The sequence below is a fragment of the Mytilus trossulus genome, chromosome 8, assembly GCF_036588685.1.
Source record: "Mytilus trossulus isolate FHL-02 chromosome 8, PNRI_Mtr1.1.1.hap1, whole genome shotgun sequence".
NCBI lineage: Eukaryota > Metazoa > Mollusca > Bivalvia > Mytilida > Mytilidae > Mytilus > Mytilus trossulus.
Genome location: NC_086380.1, coordinates 25,470,777 through 25,497,127, shown reverse-complemented (window position 1 = coordinate 25,497,127; position 26,351 = coordinate 25,470,777). Strand labels below are relative to the sequence as shown.

Genomic DNA, 26,351 nt, shown 5'->3' with positions numbered 1-26,351 from the left:
GGTGTTCAAAATTTTAAATTCCTACAAAAGAAAAATTGAAAATTCGTAGTAATAAGTGTTATTTCGTATTTAAATTTGACTGTTTTTATTAAAAAAGATACTAATTGTTTTTCAGAACATAGATATCAATGGCAACCAAGCGTAAATTAGAACCAGATTATGAAGCCAAACAGCAGCAATCCGACGGTACAACGAGCGATAAAAAGGTAAAACAGAATTCCGCTAATACCATAGAAACAACCCAAAGTGAAACAATACAAGTTGGAATAAATGAAACAAGTTCTTACAAGTATATTGACACGAAGGGAAAGTTCAGTTCTGCTATCAATGAGCTAAACGACAAGATTAAAGACGGCAAAACCATAGCATTGGACTGTGAAGGAGTTGACTTGTCAAGGTTTGGATGCGTAACGATGGTCAATGTAGGTACTAAATATATGGTCTATCTAATTGATGTTTTGAAGATAGGAGACAGCGTTTTCGATGACGGGCTTCGCTCTATACTCGAAAATAATACTATTGAAAAATTAATGTTCGACTGTCGAGAAGACGCAGATGCTTTATTTCATCTGCATAAAGTAAACCTGGACGGGGTATTAGATGTTCAATTGTTAGAATTGAGTAATAGGATTTTTAGAAATGGATACACAATATTGGGCAGTCTAGAGAAATGTCTTCAAAAATTTCTTTCAGACGATACTCTCCATAGATTGAAAAAACAGGGACGGGAAACTATGCTCAAGACAACAAATATATGGAAAGATAGACCCCTGAGTGAAAGTATGCTGAAATATGCAGCTGTAGATGTTCTAGCACTTTTCAAGTTATATAATACGTTTAAAAACAGAATGACACACAATACCTGGAAAGCTGCATCTAGCCTATATTGTAACAACAAAAGATCTCGAGCAAGAACATATCGTGATGGAGATGCTCATTTGCCGATACGCGTGCGTGATATAATACTGAATATTATGAATTAATAAAACCAAGTACATGTAGAGTTATTTTATCTGTCATTTTTATGGCCGCGCGACAAATGTCGAATGCAATATTTATTTACCTCTGTCCGTCCGTCTGTCCTTCCGTCTGTCCTTCCGTCTGTCCGGATATCTCTCCTTAAAATTTTTGAGCTTCAGCTTTTATATTTTATAGGATGTTTATACACAAACTAGAGGTGTGCATGTCCACAGGATTTAGATTTTATTTCAAATATTCACAAAGTGCCAGGTATTTTTATATAGTCATGTTTTAGTACTGGCTGCATAGAATAGATCATGGTATATACCCGGTGACGGCTTTCTCCTCAAACAGTTTCGGAGCTGCAGTTTACATTTTTTGTAGAATGTTTGTACATATAGTGGAATGTGCATGCATGTCCACGTGCTTTTGGTGTTGTTTTTTCTCCAATATTAGCAAATACAAGTTTATTTGACTTCAATATCTGTGTGTACATAAAATTAAATAAATAGGGGGTATGTTAGATATTCACAAAAACATACTTGTTGTTGAACTTCATTTCATTCTCACTTTCTATATCATTGAACACATTTTGTTGTACTACTATTGTAAACGTTTAATGCCACTTTCGCAATAACCAAGAAAGCTTATTTTGCAAATATCTCATCAATATCGGGCAGTTCAACTTGGTTAAACATTGTTGCTGACTCTTAAAAGTAGAAACATTTTTACTGGACATTGAGTCATGTAGGTGAAAATTAAAGATAAATTATCATACATAGTGTTAAATTCTGACATATAGGCCCTGTTGAAAAGTTAAGTTGTACTGAAATGTAATAAATATGGATAGGACATAGGAAACACTATTGAAAATTCAAATTACCAGTGTTTTTTTTTAATCAGCTCATAGCGTCTCTCTTTATATTTAGTTTGGTACTTACACACGTGTAACATTAGTTGTGTGTTTTTTGCTTCCATAACAATTTGTATTATCTAGAGCGTACTTGAATAAAGTTATTTCGTAACAAGTGTCGCGTGCATTTGCATTGTTTACTTATTAAGCATTCATATATTTCATTACCCTCAATTACTTTAGTTCAAAATAAATTATGTATCGCTTTCATGTCTATTTGATTGTTTTAAGTTCAAAACCCGTATACAGTCGATACGTATTCTTTATTCAAATATGCCTTTTCCAATTGTAAAGTATGTTTTAGTATCAAATTGATATGTATTATATTGACGCTAATAGTATATTTAACAAACATATTAGTTCTTTGATTAATCCTATATCCATAAATGCACAATATCATATAACGCATTTCAACTGAACTAACCTTAGATTTCTAACGTCTAGACTTACTAGCATTCAACATATCTACAGTTATTTGAAATCTGCAAAATATTCATTGTTGGTTTTATTTAAGGAAAGTATATTAGGAAATCTAAAAAATGTAGGGACTCGGTTGGAACGTCATGTTAAAAAAACTTATATCTACAACATTTTGTAACTGCAAGTAAAACAACTTTTCCCTGACTGTTTAAAACAAATACAAATTGACAAACTACAGTGTCCCAGCTCATTTCAGTTTTTTTCTATTTAAACATGTTATTTAAGCTTGTAGCAAAACTTTAACTTAGATTAGAGTTGCCGTAAACGTCAATTTTAATTAATGAATGGATACCCATTCCGTTCATCGCGCTATTAATAGACATTTAAACAGACTACGACAATTTACATACAATATATGCATTCATAAACCAGTAATATTATTTTGTAAGTATCGCGAGTTAAAGTTTGAGAAGAAAATGGGAAATTATTTATATTAACTGCATTTGTTTAGTTTTTTTGCCAAAAAGATATTAATTTCTAAAAATAACCGGGGAATCTATACTTATTATACTTTTCCTAATTCTAGAATATTTTCTTCATAAAAGGACCAGGGGGTCATAAAAGTATGTCGGATATGTCTTGATCTTTTCCGTATTAGCTAGGCGCAAAACCTGGTAAACATAGTATGTTTCGTCTAAAAAGGGCCAATACATTTAGCCGTGAACGTTCACGACGTTACATACAAGCACGTGCAATATTTTCTCATTTGATTTCGGTGTTTGAAAATTAGTTTTCTTTAATATTGTGTCTTAATTTCATCGTCAAACACGACGAAGTCTATAGTTATATACTCTTCACACTGATAATTATCATCGATAGAATTGCCGCCTTGTTTTACAATTTATATATAGGCACCTTATAAATAATGGGTTAATTCCCCTTCCAGGTGCACTATGCGGGATAATAATAAAAAGAGATTCGTTCAAGGTCACCAGGACAAATAAGCTCTAGTTTTCTTTTACATGGCATTATATAATACTATATATTCTGTATTATCATATGTAGTTCAACTGACAGAAGGAATGAAACATTTATATTATTTGCTATGCAAATCAGATAAAATTATATAAGTATGTAAATTTTTTAAATGAATTCGAATTTTATTGATAAATACATGTGACAAATTGACATTGCTGATAAACATAAATTTTATTACTTCTGTAACATAAACTTTATTTTTTAAATACAACTGCAAAGCACAATTCTATCCAAATGAAATCTCATCCGGTGGGGAAAAGTTTACAAAAGTTGTTATTTTCTTATCCGGTGGAAACTATTTCACTGAGATATATTTGCTTTGACGTGAAATTCTCTCTGGGAAGTTTAATTATTGTTAAAAATAGTAAATAAAAAAAAACCTTAATCTTTGCAAATACTAAGGACTACTAAAAGGGTATTTGAATATAAGCTAAATTAGTAAATAAAAAAAAACAAAGAAAAGTATAAGAAGGGGAATGAATTTCACTGATTATACTAATAATTGAAAATGATATCCTGAAATAATAAAACAAATATCATTCTTTTAAAAGACTATTATCATGACAAACATATGAAACAAAACCAAAAATAATTTCACAGATCTTAATTGTGAAATAATATCATGAATAATTTAATATATAAAATAAGGTATTAATGTAATATACAGGTACACATGAGTTGTTTTCAGGTCTCAGTAGAAATAAATAAAGTAAAGGTAGAACTATAGTTACATTACTACAGTAATCAGTAATGTCTGCAGTATACGCGTCGCAAGGTAAACTCAATTTGCAATTGCGACCTACGTTTAACGAAGGCCAAGCTTAAAATACTATACAGTTATTTCATAATTCACGTCCCCTTACTGCCAGCCTTTTCCAATCTAAAACTAATGCTCCTATCGTTCATGAGTATCGTCAAACAGCTGCACTTTAAGTTTTTTAATACAGCATTTGATATAATTCGATACTGCAAGTGTTATGTTTGTCTAACTTCTGGTTAACAGTAAAGTCGTATTGGTCATCCCATGCAAAAAAGTGAGTCCTGAATATGCATTACCCATTTACCATTGAACGTTAAGAAAGAAATTATCGATTACCCGTCGCTTCATGTATTATAACAGATGACCAAATACATTGTTTTGACAAGTCTGTTTCTACCCTCAAGAGAGTAACCTTTCTTTACCCCATATGTTTACGTTTTACGCGTAGTTTTTTCTAAGAATAATATCAATAAAACATTTTGTTATATCATCGAAGGTAAGGATAATTATAGGATACGTTAAAAATTTAAATTCGTACAAAAGGCGAAATTTCTAGCAATAAGTGTTATTTCGTTTTAAAAGTTGACTGGTTTTATTCTAAAAGTAACTAATTGTTTTGCAGAATAAAGATATCAATGGCAACTAAGCGTCACTCAGAACCAGATAATGAAGAACAACAATACGAAGGTATACATAATTCAGGTCAAAGCAATACTACGTTAGATGAAAGCAAGGCAAATGGCACTAACGATACCCACACTGAATATGTTTTAAGAAAGAGAGAATCAATAGGGGATGTAACCAAAAGCGGATCGATACAATTAGGTAATTCAGAACCAGACAACGAAGACCAACACCAGCAATCCGACTGTTCCGCCACAAATACCAAAATTGCAGATGTTGTTTTATATAGGAGAGCAGCAGCAGTAGAAACAACCCACAGCGGGACAATACAAGTAGGAATAAACGAAGCAAACTCTTACAAGTATATTGACACGAAAGGAAAGTGCATCTCTGCAACCAATGAACTTAACGACAAGATTGAAGACGACCAAACCATAGATTTGGACTGTGAAGGGGTTCTTTTATGTGGATGTGGATGCTTAACGATGGTTAATATAGGTACTTGAGATATGGTCTATTTAATAGATGTTTTGAAGATAGGGAACAGCGTATTTGATGATAGACTTCGCTCTACACACGAAAAAAAAATGCTATTGAAAAATTAATGTTTGACTGTTGAGAAAACGCGAATGCTTCATTTTATCTACATAAAGTTAACCTTGACGGAGTATTGGATGTTCAATTGTTAGAATTGAGTAATAGGAGTTATAGAAATTTCTTTCTGGCGATACTCTCATTAGACTGAAACAACAGGGACGAGAAAATATGCTCAAGAGTGAAAGTAGGCTTAAATATGTAGCTGTGGATGTTCTAGCACTTATGATCGCATTTATGATGGTGATATTTTGATACTTGAAAACTCTATTTTTATAAGTGTATATCTTTCAGATGTCTGTCATATTTTCTTTTACAGTACGTAGGGGTATTAATTTCTTTTTCTAAAATACACAGAGAATAATAGAAACTATCCCTTGCGAATCGGATTCACAATTATATTATATATACTTCAGTGTCCTGGTTTTGTTGTTGAATATGCCTTTGACATAGCCTCCTGTATAATGGAAGGAAGTTCCTTACCTGATCTTTTTGTGATGGTATGCTCTGTGAATCAAATTTCTTTCTTTTGATCTAGACAAAACAAAAAGACCGATGCTAGCTTACACTACCAGCCATTTGTCTATATGTATGCATAGCACCGCTTTTTTTTTATGTTCGGGATACGATTGTTGTTTGCTTGTTTGTGTTTTGGTTTTATTCTATCTAATGAAATATTTGCTATGAAAGAAATGTACTTACATATCTGTTATAATCTCATACTTGTCATTTGCTAAAAATCGTGAGTTAATACGTAGACTAACATTCGTTTATGTGTCTTCGGGTTAATAAAACATGCGGTCTTATTAACTAAAAATACATACTAACTCGTGTATGTATTAATACTGTTTATATGTTATGGGATATTTGATCAATAAAGACAACAATAGTATACCCCTGTTCAATAGTAGTAAATCGATTCAATTGAAACAAATCCCGTTCATAAACCAAAATCAAGGGAAAATATCAACTATAAGAGGAAAACCCACTAAAGAAACAAAAGTGTTAGGAGTTCTGCATAATGAAACAAGGCGCTGATAACAGAGTGATTAACCGATCAAAACTATAAGAACTAACAAAAAGTAAAATCATAAAAATACCAAACTCCAAGAAAAATTCAAAACGAGACGTCCCTACTCAAATATCAAAATCAAAAGCGCAAACACATTAAACGAATGGATATCAACTGACATAATACTTACTTGGTACAAAACATAGTCAGTATTGAAAAAATGATTTACATACAATATCAAGTGAATATTTGTGTTGAAGTTCATTAAGAATTTATACATTAAATGTATACAATTACAATTTGGCAGGAGTGGGAATAGACGTGCTGCCAAATAGACAGAGAGCCGAAATAATGAGATCGAAAACATTTCGTATTCTTTATACAATTTTGTACAAATGACTGTCGATATTTTACCTCAATATAAACTATTGTACACAAATATTTAAAAAGAATATTGTAACGTTACTTTAAATAGTACATAAATTATATTTGTTTACTATGTTTTAAACTACTTCCTTTTTAAAAAAATATTTTCAAACTGATAAAATATATAAAACTGTCATCGTCATGGATTATTAGATATACACAAGATAAATCATTCGGCATATAGTTTACTCAAATTGGACGGATGTATCAACACTGACAAAGCTTCCGCGTACAAACCTGTTAAAAACCATTAATTCACCATATGCAGTATGGATACTAGTTTCTGAATGTGATACAGGTTGTCCTGATTGGTTACAGATAGTAGGATAAGTCGATATGGTTAATCATGTCAACTTATATATCAAATATTTTATCAAATCATCATTTTAAATGCTATGTACCAGTTAAGTGTGTCAACTTTCACTTTCACAAATACTGGAATTTTTTTTTTATCAAAAAAGACGAACTCGAAGGAAATTTCAGAAATGTGAAAATCATAAAAACTGACATAAATCAAATTCTTTCATTCAACGGAAAACAACGGAAAAACAAGGATATTAAAGCATACATGAATCAAACGTAATGAATAATCAATTGAAAACTGATTCAGTGGCAAAATTATTCAGACTACTCAGGGAATTTGGTAAAAAAGCCTTGCCTTTGTTGTTTCACAAAACTGGATGGAAACGGAAACAGTATATGGTAGCCTCTATTATATCTCTCGGAGAAATTGAAAATGAAGATTTTCGATTCATTGTTGAACCTAGAAATAAACTAGAAAGAATTCTAACGGATAATGACGAATGTGATAGCTTCGAAAATTACAGTCTGTGTTTTGAAAGGATCGTTGTCTTATTAAACCTTCCAGATCCTAGTATGCATGGCGAAGAACGATTATTGGACCCGGATGGTCGTATTCGTAGAAATATATGTCATCTGAACGCAGAGTCAGCAGTTTGTTTAAATGATATACAATTTCTAGATAGAATGAGATCTCAATTCTTTCAAATATTTCAGAAAAGCACAAAGTATCTGATTTGTATCTTTTCACATTATGTCCCTTGTATGCTTAGAGTACACGCATGCGCTAAACTAATTGATGAATATGTGAGAAAAACGAATGATTTTGTTATTGTTTCATCTGAACACCGTTATTGGGAGACTGATTCGAAAGAAGCGTGGACAACAATGAAACAAAATCCAAATATCTTCTGTCTCGCTCCGAAGCATTATTGCCCTCCAAAAAAATCAGAGGAATTTATCGAATCCTATTTGTTACCATACGACGGCGCAGACGAACCTGTAATTCGCACAATTGTCGTTCGCAATATGCAAAATAAACAATATAAACGATATAACTCGCACAAGCCAAAATCAAAACTAGACAAATCATTTAACAGGCAACTGTCTTACGATGCGAAATATTGTTTTGTGTAAGGAAAAACAGAGGAATAGACATGTCAGTTATACAAACAATAATATACTTATACTTTAAATGCAAGTCAATAGAAATAGCACACAAAAGTTTTATATATATATAGTAATTAACTTATAACAATATATATAATATATGTATATGTATATATATTAATACAAATGTAATAAAGATGTGGTCCAAAGAATGGAGGCTGCAGTATAACTCTAATGCTAACAACGATCAATTTCCAGTCAATTGTTAAAATGTATAGGATTTAAGTACGGTATGTTAAACCAATTGTCTTCCGATAATGGGTAAATATGATACTATAACGTGTGTTATTTTTGTTTCAATTGTAACCTTATTATTTTGAAATTGAAAGTTGATTCGCCCGATCTAACAGCCGGTTCATCTCACGCAATGGTTTCTTAAAAGTTTAATACTAGATATATAAGCTAAAACTGGACAGTATAACGGACAGTACAGTGAATTATGCAAAAAACCAACAGCTGTCATGTAAGCTTTTATCGTTGACATGAATAGATTCCTTTTTCTAGAAAAATTAATGGTTTTTAAAAATCGGATATGCTTAAAAGTAAACTGCAGTACATCAAAATAGAAAGTAGCTTTCAGAAAATAAAATGTTAGATGATTTTCAAAACATAATTTAACATATGATAACATTGTTTACGATTATTCATTAATCATTGTACAGTATACATGGTATACTAATACTATATTATCAAACTAAATTGAGTGCAGAAAGTGCTTTAATAAATTAGTATTTAACACGAACAAATTGTAAATAATCGAAAACACGACCATATTAAGATTTCGTGAACACATATCATTAAATAGCCTAAATGGTCTTATACTGCTGTGTTATATAATATATATGTAACACTCCCAAACGTGTCCTTCCCCCCAAACGTGTCCGATTCTCCCAAACGTGTCTTTCCTACCTACACGTGTCCAAAATGTACAATATTCCCCAACCTTGTCCGATTTCATATCCCCCAAACGTGTCCGATAATTGTTATAAACGTGTCCAATATTTAACGCCAAAACGTCATACGTCTTTTAGCGCTAACATATATCACCTAAATAAAATCGCCGATAACGTTTACGGCAATTCTATGATGGGAGTCACACGTGATGAAGTTGTCATTTATCATGTTTATCAGATTAAGTTAGTTCCATGTAGGTTTTTAATGATTCTAATCATTGCAAAATTAATCTGTTATTACTAAGTAACTTTGAATGCAGTTGCTTATTGTTCAGTTGCAAGTATTTCATATTCATTTAGAGCGAACATACAAATAGTTCTGGAGTTGGATTAATCGTTAACTTTGTACTAATATTTGGATAGAAAAGGAAACAGTATATGGTTGCCTCTATCATATCTCTTGGAGAACTTGAAAATGAAGACTTTCGATTCATTGTTGAACCTAGAAATAAATTAGAAAGAATATTTTGTACTTATAAACTCCGATGATGTCTTTTATATTTATCGGAATATTGCATGGCGGGCTTTTAACAGCATTTGTTTCACTTTTGTCAATAGTATGTGTGTGTATTTCAAAAACTCATCAAATTATAAACTTGTTATCCGTTTTTTTAATAAATTTTAGACTTCCACCATCACTGAAGACACACGATAAGAAACATAACGTCCAGTGCCAAATATTTCATGCATAAGTTTTATAGATTCTTTTTTTATGAATATGACTGCTATGTGATCAACGCCGGTTTTAATTGCAAATTTATTTCGTAGTGTATAAATAAACTTTAGACTGTTGATTACGTATTGTCCAGTTGCAAGTAGTTTATGCATATTTAGAGCGCACAATAGTTTTGCAAGTTTTAATGCTTTTACAGTTGTACTGTACACATTAAGTTAAAACTGAACTTTAAACTGATGATCACGTATAGTCCAGTTGCAAGTATGTCATGCATATTTAGAGAGAACATACAAGTTTTAATATTTTTGAAGTTCTATTAAAAGATAACATAGGCTACCTGTTTTTATTTTTTTACATTTGAACATACATGTTTTAATATTTTTACTGTTCTATTGTTAAGATCAAATTGAGACTGCTGGTTGCGTATTGTCCAGTTGCAAGTTTTTCATGCAAATTAGAGAAAACATACAAGTTTGAATTTTTTTTCAGTTCTACTGAGTAAATTAACTTTAGACTGTTGATTGCGAATCATGCCTAATTAGAGAGCACATTAAAGTTTGAACGCGCAGAGAAAGGGACACTTTGACCTGTTAACTGTGCAGTTTAACTCAACATGTCTGCTTACAATTTATATACGATATAGTCGAAATAACGCCCCCACTTTAACCCAGTTTAATTCTTTCGGTTTGAAAAAGTACTAACGTGCCTTATGTATATTTTTTATGAAATGGTAAAATTAGTATACGTCAATGAAATAACAATAACCAAATAACACGGACACGTTTTGGGGATTGGACACGTTTGGAGATTAGTTGAGAAATGGACACGTTTGGGCGTTTATATAAATGACACGCTTTGGCGCATTTTTCAACTAGACGTGTTTGTGGGAATCGGACACATTAGGGGGAAGGACACGTTTCTGAGTGTTACATATATACAACTCGTCTAAACATCAACCCAACAATGTTAGATCTGTAAATTCTGTAAATTTGCTTTCGCAATTTTTTGTTCTTCCCTAGCCGAGATTCGAACCCATGCTACTGAGATATCGTGACACCAAATCGCCTGCACTGCAGCCGTCCCACTAGACCACACGACCATCTGGTCGTCACTATAATAAAGCGCTCGGTGGCCGTGTGTTACCTTTCCTCGTCAGTTTTAATCTCGCGTCGTACTACAAGACATATATATATATATAAATTTGGCAGCCTTTTTTTGCCTTTTAAATATTTGACAGAGCGTCAACTATGAGTGTTTTGTAGACAAAACCGTGCATCTAGCGTAATTTATTATCCTGGTATCTATGAAGAGCTTGTTCACTCTTCCGTTCATTAATGTTTTTATCGATCTTAACTACACAAAATACATACAAAATAGATAAAATTGAGAAAGGAAATGGGGAATGTGTCAAAGAGACAACATCCCGACCATAGAAAAAAACAACAGAAGAAGGTCACCAACAGGTCTTCAATGTAGCGAGAAATAACCGCACCCGGAGGCGTCCTTCAGCTGGCTTCTAAACAAATATATACTAGTTCAGTGATAATAAGTATATTTAATAGTTCAGAGAATGTTTTACCATTCTGAATAGTGAAAAATGGTACAAAATATTTTAAAATAGAGAAATGAAAACCTCACCAGAACTGCTGATAATACATTTTTATCTGTATATATTGATCTGCATATATACGTGTACCACAATATTTATATATGTCTTCGGTTACTACAATGTGATAGTATCAACACGGTTTAGCTTTTGCGAGCACAAATAAAAGATTCGATCGCAACTTAACTCAAACGATTTGCAGGATTAATTTCATGGCCTCCAATAAAGTGTACATGTCATAACGAAGAACATGATTTTGTGATGATTGTCTCTCCAATATAGATGTTTTATTAAAGTATTGCTTGTTACTTAATGACTTATTATACTAAAGAGCAATCACTTTATGTAGATATAGGAAGATGTGGTGTGAATGCCAATGAGACAACTTTCCATCCAAATACCAATTTAAACAAGTAAACCATTATAGGTCAATGTACGGCTTTCAACACAGAGCCTTGGCGTACACCGAACAACAAGCTATAAAGGGCCCAACAATTTCTAGTGTAAAACTATTCAAAAAAAAAAAAAAACAACGGTCAAATCTTTATATAAAAAGACTTTTTTTATTTCTTGTCTGACAGTTTTGACAAAATCTATAAGTACTATTTTTTTTTTACATATTTTAGTTTTTTTTTTCTATTTTAAACATGCTTATGTGCGACAAGCACGTGAATTGTGATATGTTTTGAGAAAATTGCAACGTTGAATCAAGACATATAATATTTCTTCTATGTATTGGTTAATTCTTCTTCTTCTTTTGGATATAAATAAGTTCGTTTTTTGTTGTTGTTTTCTTAATTGTTTTACATTTAAGTAGTTTTAAGTCCCGATATAGGTTTCATTTCAGCATTGAACCTGTGCTTGCTTACTTAACTAGATTGTGTCGTGGAAGGAAAGATGTCGCGTTTAGCACTCATATCTCATATTCCTATTTCTATTTAAAAACATGTTTTAGAAAAACCATAATAGGGAATATTGTACCCACTACGATCCAGAGGATTTTGATGATAGGAGATATTGCACATACGTTAATAGGACAGAAGCTATAACAATTCAGACATCAGACGGACTTCAACGATGGATGAAACTTTATAAAATATATAAAGCTATTTCCGTTCCCGCTTTTATAAAACATTTGTTTAGCATACTAAAACTAATGATGTTCTTACTTTAAGTTAAGATCCTGATAAACAGTTTCCACATCCAGTACAGACAGAAGTGTTACAGTGCCAGAGCATCGTTTTTTCCGAGGCAGATATGTTTTTGGAATGACATCAAACAGTTTTTAAAGTGCTCAAACATTTTTTCGGATTGGACAGTCGTAACTTCATCTGAAATTTCCCTGTTTCACGCTGTGAAATTATTAATCATGTACAATGCATAATAATGGAAAAGAAGTCGGATTTTGAAGCCGGGAAACAATACTTTTTTAATCTGAGCATGCAAATTGAAGAGTATGTTATATATTTTACAATAAGCATATTCGTAAAACAAAAACATGTTTTATGAGAGTCCCAGGCATTATATTAGTTGACAGTTTTCCAACTAATTCCCCGAGTTTTCAAGTGGTAGTTAACTAGAAGGAGTCCACAATGCATTGTAGTTCATTGAGTCGATTGGTCAGTTTGTCAAACCCGTTGAAGGTGAAATATGACATACGGAAACGTTTCTATACTATATTGTATCATATATTAACATGAATAGTCGTCCTTTTATATATTTAGATATTTGAACTTCACACTGAAAATCTTAACTTAGATATCCGACAAAAACAGGTGTCCTGATTGAAAAGCCTAGCACTTTCGTTCAGTGGTTGTCGTTGTTTGCTATGTGTTTAAAATACATATTTCCCTTATTCCTTTCTTTGTTGTTCACATTTCTGGACATGTGTAAGAAAATATTGCTCTTCAGTAGTGAGATATCTATTCTCGACAAATGATAGGTCTAAATCAATTTATGGCTTAAAATGTACTGGTTTTTCTCAATTTCCCATTTGGAAGTCATGAAAAACGACTTGCATTGGTGTAATTGTTTTTAAAAAGAATGAAAAAAGTCATTAGAGATGACAGACAGATTCCGTTAGTACGACTTATGTATTACATTTTTTCTCCACTCACAACATTAAAATATATATGTTACACGATCTGTATCGTACAATTTACAGAAAAAAAAACATTGTTTTTTCTATCGTTATCGATTACTCTAATTATAATATAAGGTTATTGCATGAATATTGGAGAATACTGTCCCGAGTAGAATTTGATACTGCACGATCTTGCGAGTGCAATATATGTTCTACGAGGGATAATATTCTCCAATATTCATGCAATAACCCTTTTATTGTATCGCAATATAATATTTGAAAGTAACAATTGGTTTAAACTAAGATTTAAACGTTGATGACGTCATGAATTTTGAAGATTTATTGCAGTAGTGCAATATTATAATTTATTGCACGTTCTGTGGGAAATATTATATTGCTATACAATAATAGAATTTACTGCACGCTAGCTTTTGGTTACTTTATGTGGGAAATATTATATTGCTATGCAATACTATTTGCTATAATCTGTTGAATAAAAAACAGCTGGTTTACTTTTTTTATTAAGTTTTTTACTTTATACCTTTGGATTTATTTGTACACAAAATGTTTTGAAATGTCGGGAAATTAATATAAATGGTAAATTGTATTTAATAATGTTTCTTTCTGATAAGCTTTTGTCTTGAGACTTTGGTACAAACTGGATCCGAGTTTTCCTACGATATCCTGGACTTTTGTAATTTGCAAACACTACAATTATACTTATCGTACTCTTATATGTATTTATATAACTTCATAACAAATACATATAAGTATACATGTAATTATTATTGTACACAAACTGTCAATGTCTTTTATGGCTGACGATAGTTGTGTTTCTCCCCGTTAATGGCAGTACTTTGACCTTTAACTCCTTAAATTTACATCATTCGAACCTGTTGGACCGTTGACTCATATAACATCGCCTTATTACAAATTAAAGTTTTAAACATCATCTCCGTTTTCTTTGGTGAATTATTCCAATGATATGTTATTCATCAAATGATCAATATTAAACGGGAGAATGTTAAGAACGGAAGCAATTTAATCCTAAGAATCGATGTGCACTTTCATGACCAAGCCATCAACAACATCAGTGATTTTTCTTCGTTGTTGAAGGGCTCTTCTTTTCGATAAATATTGAAAAAAGTTTATCTCTGTCATGTTATCCACAACTTCGAAAGAGTTTCTAATAACGGATCACATATCTACGGTGATTTATCGCTCGCGATTGTCCTTGTTGTTTTCGGTATGTCATTTAATGAAGCACTGGCATCTTTCATCCCTCTTTTATTTGTTGATTGAGTATGACATTCAAGTTTTTATACATTTTATGTAATTGAAGTCGTAGTCCCTAGAAAGAATAAATGATCTTTGACAAACAATTGACACTCTAATCAATCAAAATGAAATACAATGTTCAGAACTTTGAAACTCATCGTAATGACTGTTGTTTGAATACTGAATGTGAATGGCTACTGAGTCCGACGCGGTAATTTAGATCGACTATGGTTTTAATACGGTAACACATTTCCTCGATCAGGCGTTTCTCAGACTGAATTGAATGATATGGATTATCGCTGTCACTTATAATAACACGCTTGTTTGATATGTGACCTAATTTTGAATGCTAGATTTAACATGACGTTTCATTCGATAAGTTGACTGTTATACTTTGGTTTTGTCGTTTTATGAACTTTTCCTTTTTGAATATATATAACTATGTGTTCGATATCTGTTATATGTTTTAGTAGATGTTTAAGTCAAATATGAGGTATTGCAAATTACTTTACACACCCCTAAGACCTTTTGAAAACAAGGTGTTCAGTTTGTAGAGATGTTGTCAATTCCCTTTATGCAGAAGGTAATATATACGTATGACATTATGACCCCTGCAAGAACTTGACATATGTAGGATGGTCATATAGAACGTTGGTCAAGTGTATGCTTGTTTGACATTTAAAAGAAATTCTGAAGAGTTAAAAAAGATTTAAACAGAAAAAAATGTGAAATTGTATATCAAAAAGTTGTATAAAAACAAAAAAACAGACACTTCATATATTCACGATGAACCCTCAACACATTTTGCGAGTAACAGTCTTTGAAAAAGCGCAAACACATATGTAAGGCAATCAGCATTACATTTGTTGGCAGCATGTGGATAAAGGATACGATACACCTCATATAAACATCTAAACATCATAAGAACGAAACACTCACCATACGTTGAAAAAGGGGATATATGCCAAATTCAGGTGTAAAGTTCTAATTTTTCTCAGTTAAGGTCAAGTTACAGTAAATGGGCTATATCACAGATTTCAGTAAAATTTGGCATACAACTCTGGCTCGATGAACTTTAACTGAAAATCGAAAAAATAATGTATTTATCTTATTTATCATTTGAAATATTACTGATTGAATTCTTACAAAATGGGTGAACATTTGTATAGAAAGCACATAAAATCGGCGAAAACTCTTCTAAGATTTGTCTTAAAATCGCCAAATCTCTAATTCTACTCCATAGATTTTTCTTAAAAAACTATATGTTGTTGATACATAAATTTTTGTTATAATGATGCAAAATAAAGATAAGGTCACCGACTTCGTTTTTACGGTATACATCGTTTAAAGTTCCGTTCTTTGTAAAAAAAAGCCAACAAAACGTCGAAATAATCGTAACGTTATCGCGTTGCAGGCCGTGAAATGTTTGATTTTTTGACGTTTTTCACTACCAACAAGGTAACAAATTGATTATTAGACAAAAAAACGAAGTCGGTGACCCTATGGTTATTTTATATCATTAAAACACAAATTTATGTGTCAACAATATATAGTTTTTAAAAAAAAAACATTTGGAGTAGAATTAGAGATTTGGCGATTTTAAGGCAAATTTTAGAAGGGTTTTCGCCGATTTTATGTGCTTTCTATACAAATGTTCACCCATATTAAAAGAAATCAATCTGCAATTTTTCAGATAATAAAAGAGATAAATGTATTATTTTTTCGATTTTCAGTTGTAGTTCAACGAGCCAAGGTTGTATGCAAATTTTTAGCAAAATCTGCGACATAGTCCATTTACTGTTCCTTGACCTTAACAAAAAAATGAACAAAGTAAAAAGTGACTATCAGCGATCTGCTGTAAGGACCAAGCATAAAAAGTAAAGTAAAATATCAGATGCAATATACATAGTAAGAAAACAAAACATTCCAACTTGTCATGCATGCACAACTTATTGTAAAATCAGTGACACTTATGCACAAGAAATATTAACCTGTGGGGGAAGATGAGTTCATCACCTAAATAAATACCCTGTAGATTATACCATTTCTCACTGTTGTGTTTCTATATACTTATTACTATAATAAGTATTTGTCGATAAATTTAAAACTTTTGTTTTTTCATTATTTTTTCCGTATCTATCTTTATGCTTTCAACAACACCCTTTTCTGACTCACAATGTTTTTGAATGAAGTTATTCATTCATCCTCTATCAAGGTTAACAACATAATCTTGCATAAGTCTTTTAAATGATTTTTTTAGACCTCTGAATATCGAAATGTATGACGAAAGCGATAAAAGATAATCGATCATGGTTTGTGTTTTTCTATTCATCGGTTTATCTATTTTTATAAATGGTTGATCATAAAGGTAACATGAAATTATATAAGTGACTGGTAGTGAGCTATATATAGATTAATGTTAATGTGCATCGTAGTGTGGCTTAAGTAACAGGAAGTTTTAATTTTCTGAAAATCGTAGAACTGATTAACATATTTAAACCTTTAATCATCATAGTTGACACAAAAATACAACGTACAGTAAGTCATACATATACATTCATAAAATTATTAATTTAAAAACGATAGATATTGTTGTAGCTTTATAATTCTCATTTGTCATACGTTTTCTGTTCTTAAGATACATTTTGATGGTGAACGCAACATTTAGTTATTTCTATGAAAAAATAAATTAATGATCATCTTGATAATGAGTACATATTATGTATGTAAATTCTAGTATAAAATTCATATGATATATGATTTAAGAAGAAATACAAAATCTTGTCTTTGTATATTCTGAGTACATTTATATAGTGATTAAGATGATAACACAACGTTGACGGCTGTACCCATATTTTGACATTTAGAATGGATTGCTTTTTTTTAATTTTCTTAACCTTATGCTTCAAAAGGATTTTTATTTATATAATAATCCGATTTGTTGGAAACCTTGATCGATTTATTTGGCATAACAACTCGATAACAACGTGCATTTGTAAACAAATGACCCCCTTTTTTCTTCAAAGACTGTTACGCGTAAAGTAAGTAAGTAAGTAAGTAAGTATATCATTTATTATAGTTACATGTGAAGTATATATAATATTACATAATAAGAATACAGTAGTTAAATCAATTTACACCCGGCCCGTTGGACCTATAAGTCACTTTAAACCTAATGTTCAAATTTTTAATACGCAATGTGATTGTTACTTATAAAGAAGTTCCTTTCTTTTACAGAAAAATAAATTAAAATATTTAGCAGTTTGTCTTTGATGAAGTGTCATTTAATTAGCAAATGTTCTATTATCAATAAAATGTCTATCAAGGTTCACTGATTTAAATAATAATTGTCTTACTTTATGGTAAGCTTTACAGTATAACAAGAAATGTTTTTCATCGTCAACAGATCCGTCATCACAGAAAGTGCAAAGTCGTTCATTAGGAGCCTCATTTCTAAATCGTCCAGTTTCAATGCGTAAGGGTAGAATACCACAGCAAAATTGTGCCATAACTGATCGTTCTTGTTTCTTAAAGTTTATTTTGACGTAAAGTTCAGTCTCGTACTTCTGTTTAATAGTAATGTAAGTCCTTAATTTGGGGAGAGAAGTGATTTTACCAGTCCAATCGTTGTCGCAGTATTCCATAATCTTTGTTTTAAAAAGTTCAATGTTGCATAGATTTACATGTTCATAGCAACTGTCCATATCCACTTTGTGAAAAATTTCCTTCATCTGAGAGCTCCACTGGCCCGATTTATGATAGTTCCAAAGAAAAATCATTTCGTTAGTCTATCATTGTCCATTTTAACAAGCCGATTCCATCTTCTTACCATAGAAATCCACCGTCTTAAAGTTGGCTGTAACCATCCTAGTTCACTGTTTAGAGAAACTACTGGTGCAAATCTGTGCAATCCCAAAAAATATCTAATAGCACGGTTTTGTACAGCTGCAATGAAGTGGTATGTTTTATATCCACAAACACCTGCACAATAATCAATTACTGATACAACACACGACTCGAAAAGGGTTTCAAATGTTTTAAATGCAACGTCCATAAAATTGTGCATCTTTGATATCATCCCTCCTAGTGACCGTCCTCAAATTGTCCTCCAGCTTTACCTAATGTTTCGGTGGCAATACTAAACTCCATTTTATCATTGAGAATAATGCCAAGATATTTGTATTGACTTACATATTGTAAACTGTTTGGTCCAATATTGAAAATAAAGTTGCTTCGTGGAACACGCGGTTTTCTAAAATGCATGACATTTGATTTTGAACAATTCACACTAAGTCTCCATCGTTGGCACCAACTGTATAAAACATATAAGCAACGTTGCATATCATTTTTGGTCTCTGTTAGAATAAAAATGTCGTCAGCATATAATAGATGACTGATTTTCTCATTATCACACGGTATTCCAGTTTCAAGATCTTTAATTTAAGTAGCTAAATCGTTGACAAATAAAACGAACAATGTAGGCGATAAATTATCCCCTTGGCGGACCCCGTTTGAACACTGGAACCAATTTGTACGATGATCATTTACGCACACACATGATTCTGTGTCAATGTATAAGCTAGAAATAGCATTATATAAATCATACAATTATTTCTCAAGCATTGACAGAAAATTGATATATCTCTGATTTTCTCTTTTATGTAAACTGTTCTATAAGTCAGATACATAAATCATTTTGAAATGTCATTTATTTGTGGTTGAGTCGATAATATTCTACTTTCGTTTTTGACCTTGATACTCTGAACACTACGTGGGCTTTGAAAAATGTACTTCAAAAGATACTGATTCTGAACAACATGATCTACTACACTGTATTTTATTTAACTGATATTATTCCATAACATAATATTGTCATCCTATCTGATTGTCTTCACGTTTTCTAAAAGCCAGAACCAACGAGTAAATGACCATCGGAACGTCTCTATTGTTATCGTTCAATGAACACCGGAACGTTGCTCTTGTTATCTTTAAAAAGAAACGATACATTCTGATTTTAAATAGACAACCAATCAGTGACCTGAATTCCTGTGAACTATATTTAGCTCAAGGTAAACAACTGACTTTTCATCCTTGTTTATCGTGACCGCGACTTTGCGACAACACGTCTCTCGTCTGCCTGTTAACATTTGAAAAAGTATTTATCTTTTTTTTGAATTTATATTTTTTGTGAGTGAAGTAGCCGATTTAAAAAAATCAGTGAACGGGTAGGTTATGTTGATATGCTTTAAGAAATGGATAAGATTGATCATCATTGTGTAAATTAAGAGTTAGTGTTCACAACCTTGCCATTGAAACAGGAAGATATTTAAAAGTGCCTAGATATCAAAGAATTTGTGAAATCTGAAGAAGTGGCGATATTAAAAATGAACAGCACATGCTGTTACACTGCAGAAGGTACTCCAGTATTAGAGAGAATTTTTTTTTTAAAATGTTCAAAATTACAGGAAGAAATATAATCACATTGTGCGATTAAAACAAAAATATCTGATACTTAATGAAACATCTTATACGGCACTAAAATTATCTTCCTCTTTCGTAACACATTGTTTAAATGAAACAAAAAAATGTCAATTGATGCCATGTAAATAAGTGACGTTATCCAATCAAAATGAACGTTACAAACGTTGTTGCATTAGAATGTCTATTAATGTAATGTAGTGTTGCTCAAGTAACAGGAAGTTTTAATTTTCAGAAATACGTAGAACCTATTTACTTAGCATGTAACATATTAAAAGCTTTAATCATAAGTGAAAGAAAAATACAGCGAACAGAAAGTCATACATATACATTAAAAAAATCATGTATTTAAAAACGATAGATAAATTCATCATAGATACCAGGACTAAATTTTATATATTCGCCAGACGCGCGTTTCGTCTACAAAAGACTCGTCAGTGACGCTCGAATTCAAAAAAGGTTTCAAAAAGCCAAAAAAAGTATAAAGTTGAAGAGCATTGAGATACAGCTTAGGTTAGGCTGAGGTATAAAAGCCTTAGTATTTCAATTTCAAAAAATTCAAAGTTTTGTAAGCAGTTGATTGGTAAATATAACAATATCAATGATAATTCATGTCAGCACAAAAAAGTGCTGACTTATATATACTGGGCTTGTGATATCCTCGGGGAAATAAATCTCAACCAGCAGTTGCATCGACTTAGTGGTTGTAAATAAACTCGTCATTATTACCAGGACTAGATATTATTTTATCTTTATAATGCTTATTTGTTATACGTTTTCTGTTCTTAAGACCCATTTTGAAGGTAATCATGGTAATCGCTAATTTTACTTATTTCTATGAAAAATTTCAAAATGATCTTGCTAATGAGTACATATTATATATATTAATTTTAGTACAAAGTCATATGATTTATGGTTTTAGAAGAAATACAAAATCTTGTCTGTGTACATTTTAAGTACATTTATATAGTGATTAAGATGATAACACAACGTTGACGACTGTACCAATACTTTAACATTCTAACCTATTGTGTCTGTTTGCTTTGTTTACACATCAATTACAATATAATGTAATACAAGTGACAGAGTAAGGTAAGTATTAAACCAGGTTTAATCCATCATTTTCACCATACGAAAACGCAGTACAAAGTTAGGAATACATGTATTGTTGTTGTTCATTCATTAAATGTGTTTGATTTTTTTATAATGGAATAAAGACATTTTCATCGAATTTGAAAGAACGTTTATCATGGTTTCAAAGTAATAACAAATAAAGTGACGCAAAAAGATAGCGCGAATAACTCAAACATTGTTGTAAATATAATGGAGTTCATTACGACTGTCATACACGTCAGAGGTTTAGCTAGCTCAAAAACAGTTTTAATCAATATTTTTACATAAGGAAATCTCTTTACATAGTCAGAAATATGACAAGTATCTACCATTCGTCTGATGAGCGTTTGGTAGACCTCTTTGTTAAGTAAGAAACTTTCTGTTTACTTTTTCCTTGGAGTTCGTTATGTGTGTTAGTTTGTGTATGACTGACAAAAAATAGTCTCTAATACTTTGATTATTATATTGTAAATTCGTCTAATACTTGATGCAACCTGTTCACTGAAAAAGTTTCTCCGTTTGAACAAAGTTCTAGTGAAGCGTACATTAAATTAGTAACGGAACTTGACTTTTTTTAATAAAAATATTGTAATCAATTTGTACCTAGTAAAACAATACTCGACCTCATAGTGATTGACACCTTTTTTTATGGCAAATATTTTTTTACATTGTATCATTATTATTTGTAAACAATCTATTAAAATGTATCTGTTTACGTGTATACCAATATCTTCTATTACACAATCTTACAGTACAACATATTTTAGTAAATTCTCGTCGTGTGTATCAACTTTTCAACACACGGATATGCGGTAAAAGATTATGTTACAATAATTTCATTAGATGTTTGTTTCATAATCATACGTTATTCTGATTGGCTAACTTCACATCACATGTTATTCCGTATGCAATTGCACCACTCAATAAAACTTATCATTCATGATGACACGAGTTCCCACAATAAAGTGCACAGGTGAATTAAACAAAAACTTGATAGAAATCGTGTTTTAATGATCCCAGCTAAAAATATAATTATAAGTATTGAATGCTTCTTTTTGTAACTTTATAGGGTTGTAAAAGCGTTGACCGTGCGTACATTTTTAGAATGAAGCGCTTCCGCGCTTCATACAAAATGTACTTCGGTCAACGCTTTTACACCCAAATAAATTTACAAAAAGAAGCATTCAATTCTTAAATAATAAATTAGGTGGTTTATCTATCAACAAAAGTAAAACTTTCAAAGCATGCTCACATCATGTTATATACGTATCATGCAACTAAGTGTTATTCCGTAAAGTGTCATTATAGCAAATAAATTAACGCAATTTTTCAAAATAATGCAGAACTCAAATTTTATTCAAATACATCTAAACATATCAGGTATGTATACATGTACCATTTAAGAAAAAAAAATTGTGACGATTATTCAATAATATTTTCAGTAAATTGTGTTCAATTTAATATTTCAAAATCAAGAATTATTTTAAATTATACTCTGCAATGGTTCAACGTATGAACAAACTTGAGTTATATAGGATATGTCATCTTAAACGAGGAAGAGATATTTAGTGTCAAAAAAAGTGGCTCTTACATTTGTTATTTCGTTTTGACCAACACAAGTGTTGCTGAAAGTGTTAAAATCTTCTTTAATAATCATCTTTACTTTTACGGTGAGACTGGTCTCAAATTATATACGGATATAGTATTAAACACTTTTTGTTACATTTTTTTAAAATACTACACACATATCTATGCCTTGGTGTTTTTATCTACATATACATTTGCTCTTTTAATAATTGTAAGAGCTAGTTTATTTTTTAAATAAATATTGATGTAATTCCATGTATCTTAAACTCTGACAAACATGCGACTTTTACATGTATTTTCCAAGAATTTGTCGTTTCCTTTTTATGTATGTATTTGGTGATTTTTTGTAAAAAAAAATCTATATATATTCAATTGATGGTTTTACATGCAGATATCATACAGTAGTTAATTGAGAACAAAATGTATTTTATAAACGGTCTGTCCTTTTTTCAGGATAACAAAGATAACATACAATGGCAACTAAACGCAAAATAAACACGTCAGGCACAGATGACACAGAAGAACAAACTAGCAGTGAGGTCAAAACCAAAAGAGTAAAAGTTTCTTTAGAAAGTTCATCAGGATCATTGACAAAAGAAAACGTCGAGAAAAGCAATCAATCTTCAGATAAAAATGTTGAGGAGAAGGAAGAGAAGGTTGCCAGAAAGGATGACCATGGTACTATGATTCCTATTACCATCAACATTGGTAGGAGCGAAACCAGCACTTACAAATATGTTGACACGAAGGATAAGTTTATTGAAGTCATGAAAGAGCTCCAGGAAAAGATAAGAAATAAGCAAATGATAGCTGTTGATTGCGAAGGAGTAAATTTGTCAAGATTTGGATCAGTAACACTGATTAATATTGGCACTCGAGATTTAGTCTATCTAATCGATATTTTGAAAATAGGGGACAGCGTATTCGATGATGGTCTCCGTTCTATACTCGAGAACAGTGGAATAGAAAAACTGATGTTCGACTGCCGAGAAGATGCCGATGCTTTATTACATATTCACAAAGTCAAACTTAATGGAGTACTAGACGTTCAAATACTAGAGGTGAACAATCGAATACATGTATACAGAAATGGATATACTAAGATCAGAAGCCTTAAGCATTGCCTAGAGGAATATGTAAACGACGACACATTATTGAATGCCAAGTTACAAGGACGATCGAGTATGAGTATGTCGAGTAATATTTGGGAGAAAAGGCCACTGGAAGAAAACATGTTGAAATATGCAAGTGTTGATATTCTTGGTCTTTTCAAACTCTATGATGAACTTCGTACTAGAATGGGTCATATCGTCTGGAAAGCAGCATCAAGTCGATATTGTGACAGTACTCGTTCAAGAAACAGAACGCAGCGTGATGGCAGCGGAATTTTACCAAAAGGCATAATATTATAATGGCATGTTCTGATGTCAGTTTTTATCATTATGATTATTTTACCACATATTTATATTAATTATCTGGTCAGCAACGTCTTTTCATAATTATTTCCGGCTTAAATTGGAATTTAGAATAAAATTAAAAGGAATGACTGTAATACTATTTCTATTACTTCGAAATAACCTAAAACAATGTTATTCAGAGTTCACCACATTTTTCATGGTACAGTTGGGTGCAGACCGAGCATTACATAAAGTAAACGCAAGTTAACGCCGCGTGCACATGTTTCGTTAGTTAACTTCAAATTTCCCGTTTCCAAGTAAACGCCCGTTTACTATAATTACGTTTACGCGGTTAAAATGGAAATTTCTAATGTCTACCAGAGTAAACGCACGTTCACTTTGTGTCCGTTTAGTCAGTAGTAAAGTTTACTTCAGAATTCGTTAAATTTATTCTTACGTGCACTTAAAAGTAAACGGGCGCTTACTACACATTTTAAAAGTGTATTTTTATGTGCACTTGAAAGTAAACGCGCGTTTACTTTTCGCGTTAACTGATCGGCTACATTTGAAAATAAAACTTCAAGTTCGTCTGTACATTTATTTTATAAAAAACGACCTTTTATTCTTTATATTTTACGCATATAAGTTTTAAACCAGAACAATTAAAAAAAAACTCTTTTAATTCGAATATTAATTTCATTAAATTACACAATCAGTTCCATTAAGTCCATTATTTTTTACTGAGCAGATTTTCTACTATATAATATTTTCTTTTCAAAAGTGACATGTACAAATATCGATACGGAAAGAAAGGTTATCCGAGGCATTGGACAAATGTTTTTATATGATGGATATAAACATCATGGTTTACGTTGTTTCTTTCCCCATTTTTAATTGTCTCTTCGAAATCCTGCATTAACTATAACTCGGTGCATTTAATACATGATTTTTAATCGAAATTCACCTCGTTTGTCTTGGATTAACACGATTCAAGCTTCTGTTTTGGCAAATGATCAAACGTAAATTGTACAGGATATAATTTATAAAGTGTAACATGAGTATGTACATTTGTACCATCCCGTCAATTTAAATGTTCAAATATTGCTATCCTTTACATGGATATATAACTCATTTACTATTCAGCTATATAGAGTGCTCAGATGGTCTGTATTGGTTGTTGCGGACAAATAATTTTATAATGCGAGTAAGTCTGAGGTATGACAACTACTTAAATTGGTTTACGATATAACAATTTATAAAAAAGTATTATATAAAAAAGAGAAAATATAACTCATTTACCATACGGCTATTTAGGCCGTGTTCACATTGACCTAAATTTGGTGTTGTGTTAGTGTAACTCACACGTAAACTAAACACAATTGCGTTCCCATTGATAAAACTCAATGTTTACATGTAGTTTAAATCATGTTTTACCTACACACAGTCGATAGTCAATGTAGGCCTTGTGTAGGTTAAGTGTACACAAAACTAGGCATTTAGGACATTAGTTTTATCGTGTATATATTTAAGGAGGAAACTATTTTTGAATAAAATTGATATTTTTGATAATTATAAGTTTTTTGTTAAAAAAATTTAACGTACTTTATTAATTCCTAATCAAGACTCAAAGCAGCATCATTGCCGAACCCATAAGGCAGCAACCAATTGATTTTCGGGGGAGGGGGGGGGGGGGGGCTATTATAGTTGAGTATAAAACATAAAGGCAAAGGGGGTGGGGGTGGTGAGCTATGGATTTTTTTTGGAAACTAAAAAAGTTTCCAGTTTTTGGCCCTGAAAAAAATTTGTGTGTTTCACCCTCATCTGCCACTATATATAATGCTAAAATTGATTTCGACTTGTCACCAAAATTTGTCCTGAAAAAAATCAATAGCTCACGCCCCCTCCTCCTCCACAAAAAATGAAGTAAATAATTGTTGCCTAATTCATTTGAAAAGGTCTTCCC

General features: G+C 31.6%; 2 protein-coding genes across 3 annotated transcripts; both read left to right on the top strand.

Annotated features, from left to right (window-relative positions):
- Positions 1–128: 128 nt before the first annotated feature.
- On the top strand, positions 129–983 carry LOC134727503 (piRNA biogenesis protein EXD1-like). The gene has a single exon (XM_063591884.1). It carries the CDS (start codon positions 129–131, stop codon positions 981–983), a length of 855 nt encoding a protein of 284 aa, XP_063447954.1.
- Positions 984–17,248: 16,265 nt separating this feature from the next.
- LOC134681772 (piRNA biogenesis protein EXD1-like) lies at positions 17,249–24,530 on the top strand. Of its 2 annotated transcripts, none has more exons than XM_063541416.1 (2): positions 17,249–17,351; positions 23,445–24,530. In XM_063541416.1, exon 2 carries the CDS (start codon positions 23,465–23,467, stop codon positions 24,401–24,403), a length of 939 nt encoding a protein of 312 aa, XP_063397486.1. In that variant the 5' UTR covers positions 17,249–17,351; positions 23,445–23,464; the 3' UTR covers positions 24,404–24,530. The 2 variants fall into 2 exon arrangements, with proteins under 2 accessions (XP_063397486.1, XP_063397487.1); XM_063541417.1 differs by lacking the exon at positions 17,249–17,351 and adding an exon at positions 19,938–20,038.
- The last annotated feature ends 1,821 nt before the right edge of the window (positions 24,531–26,351 follow it).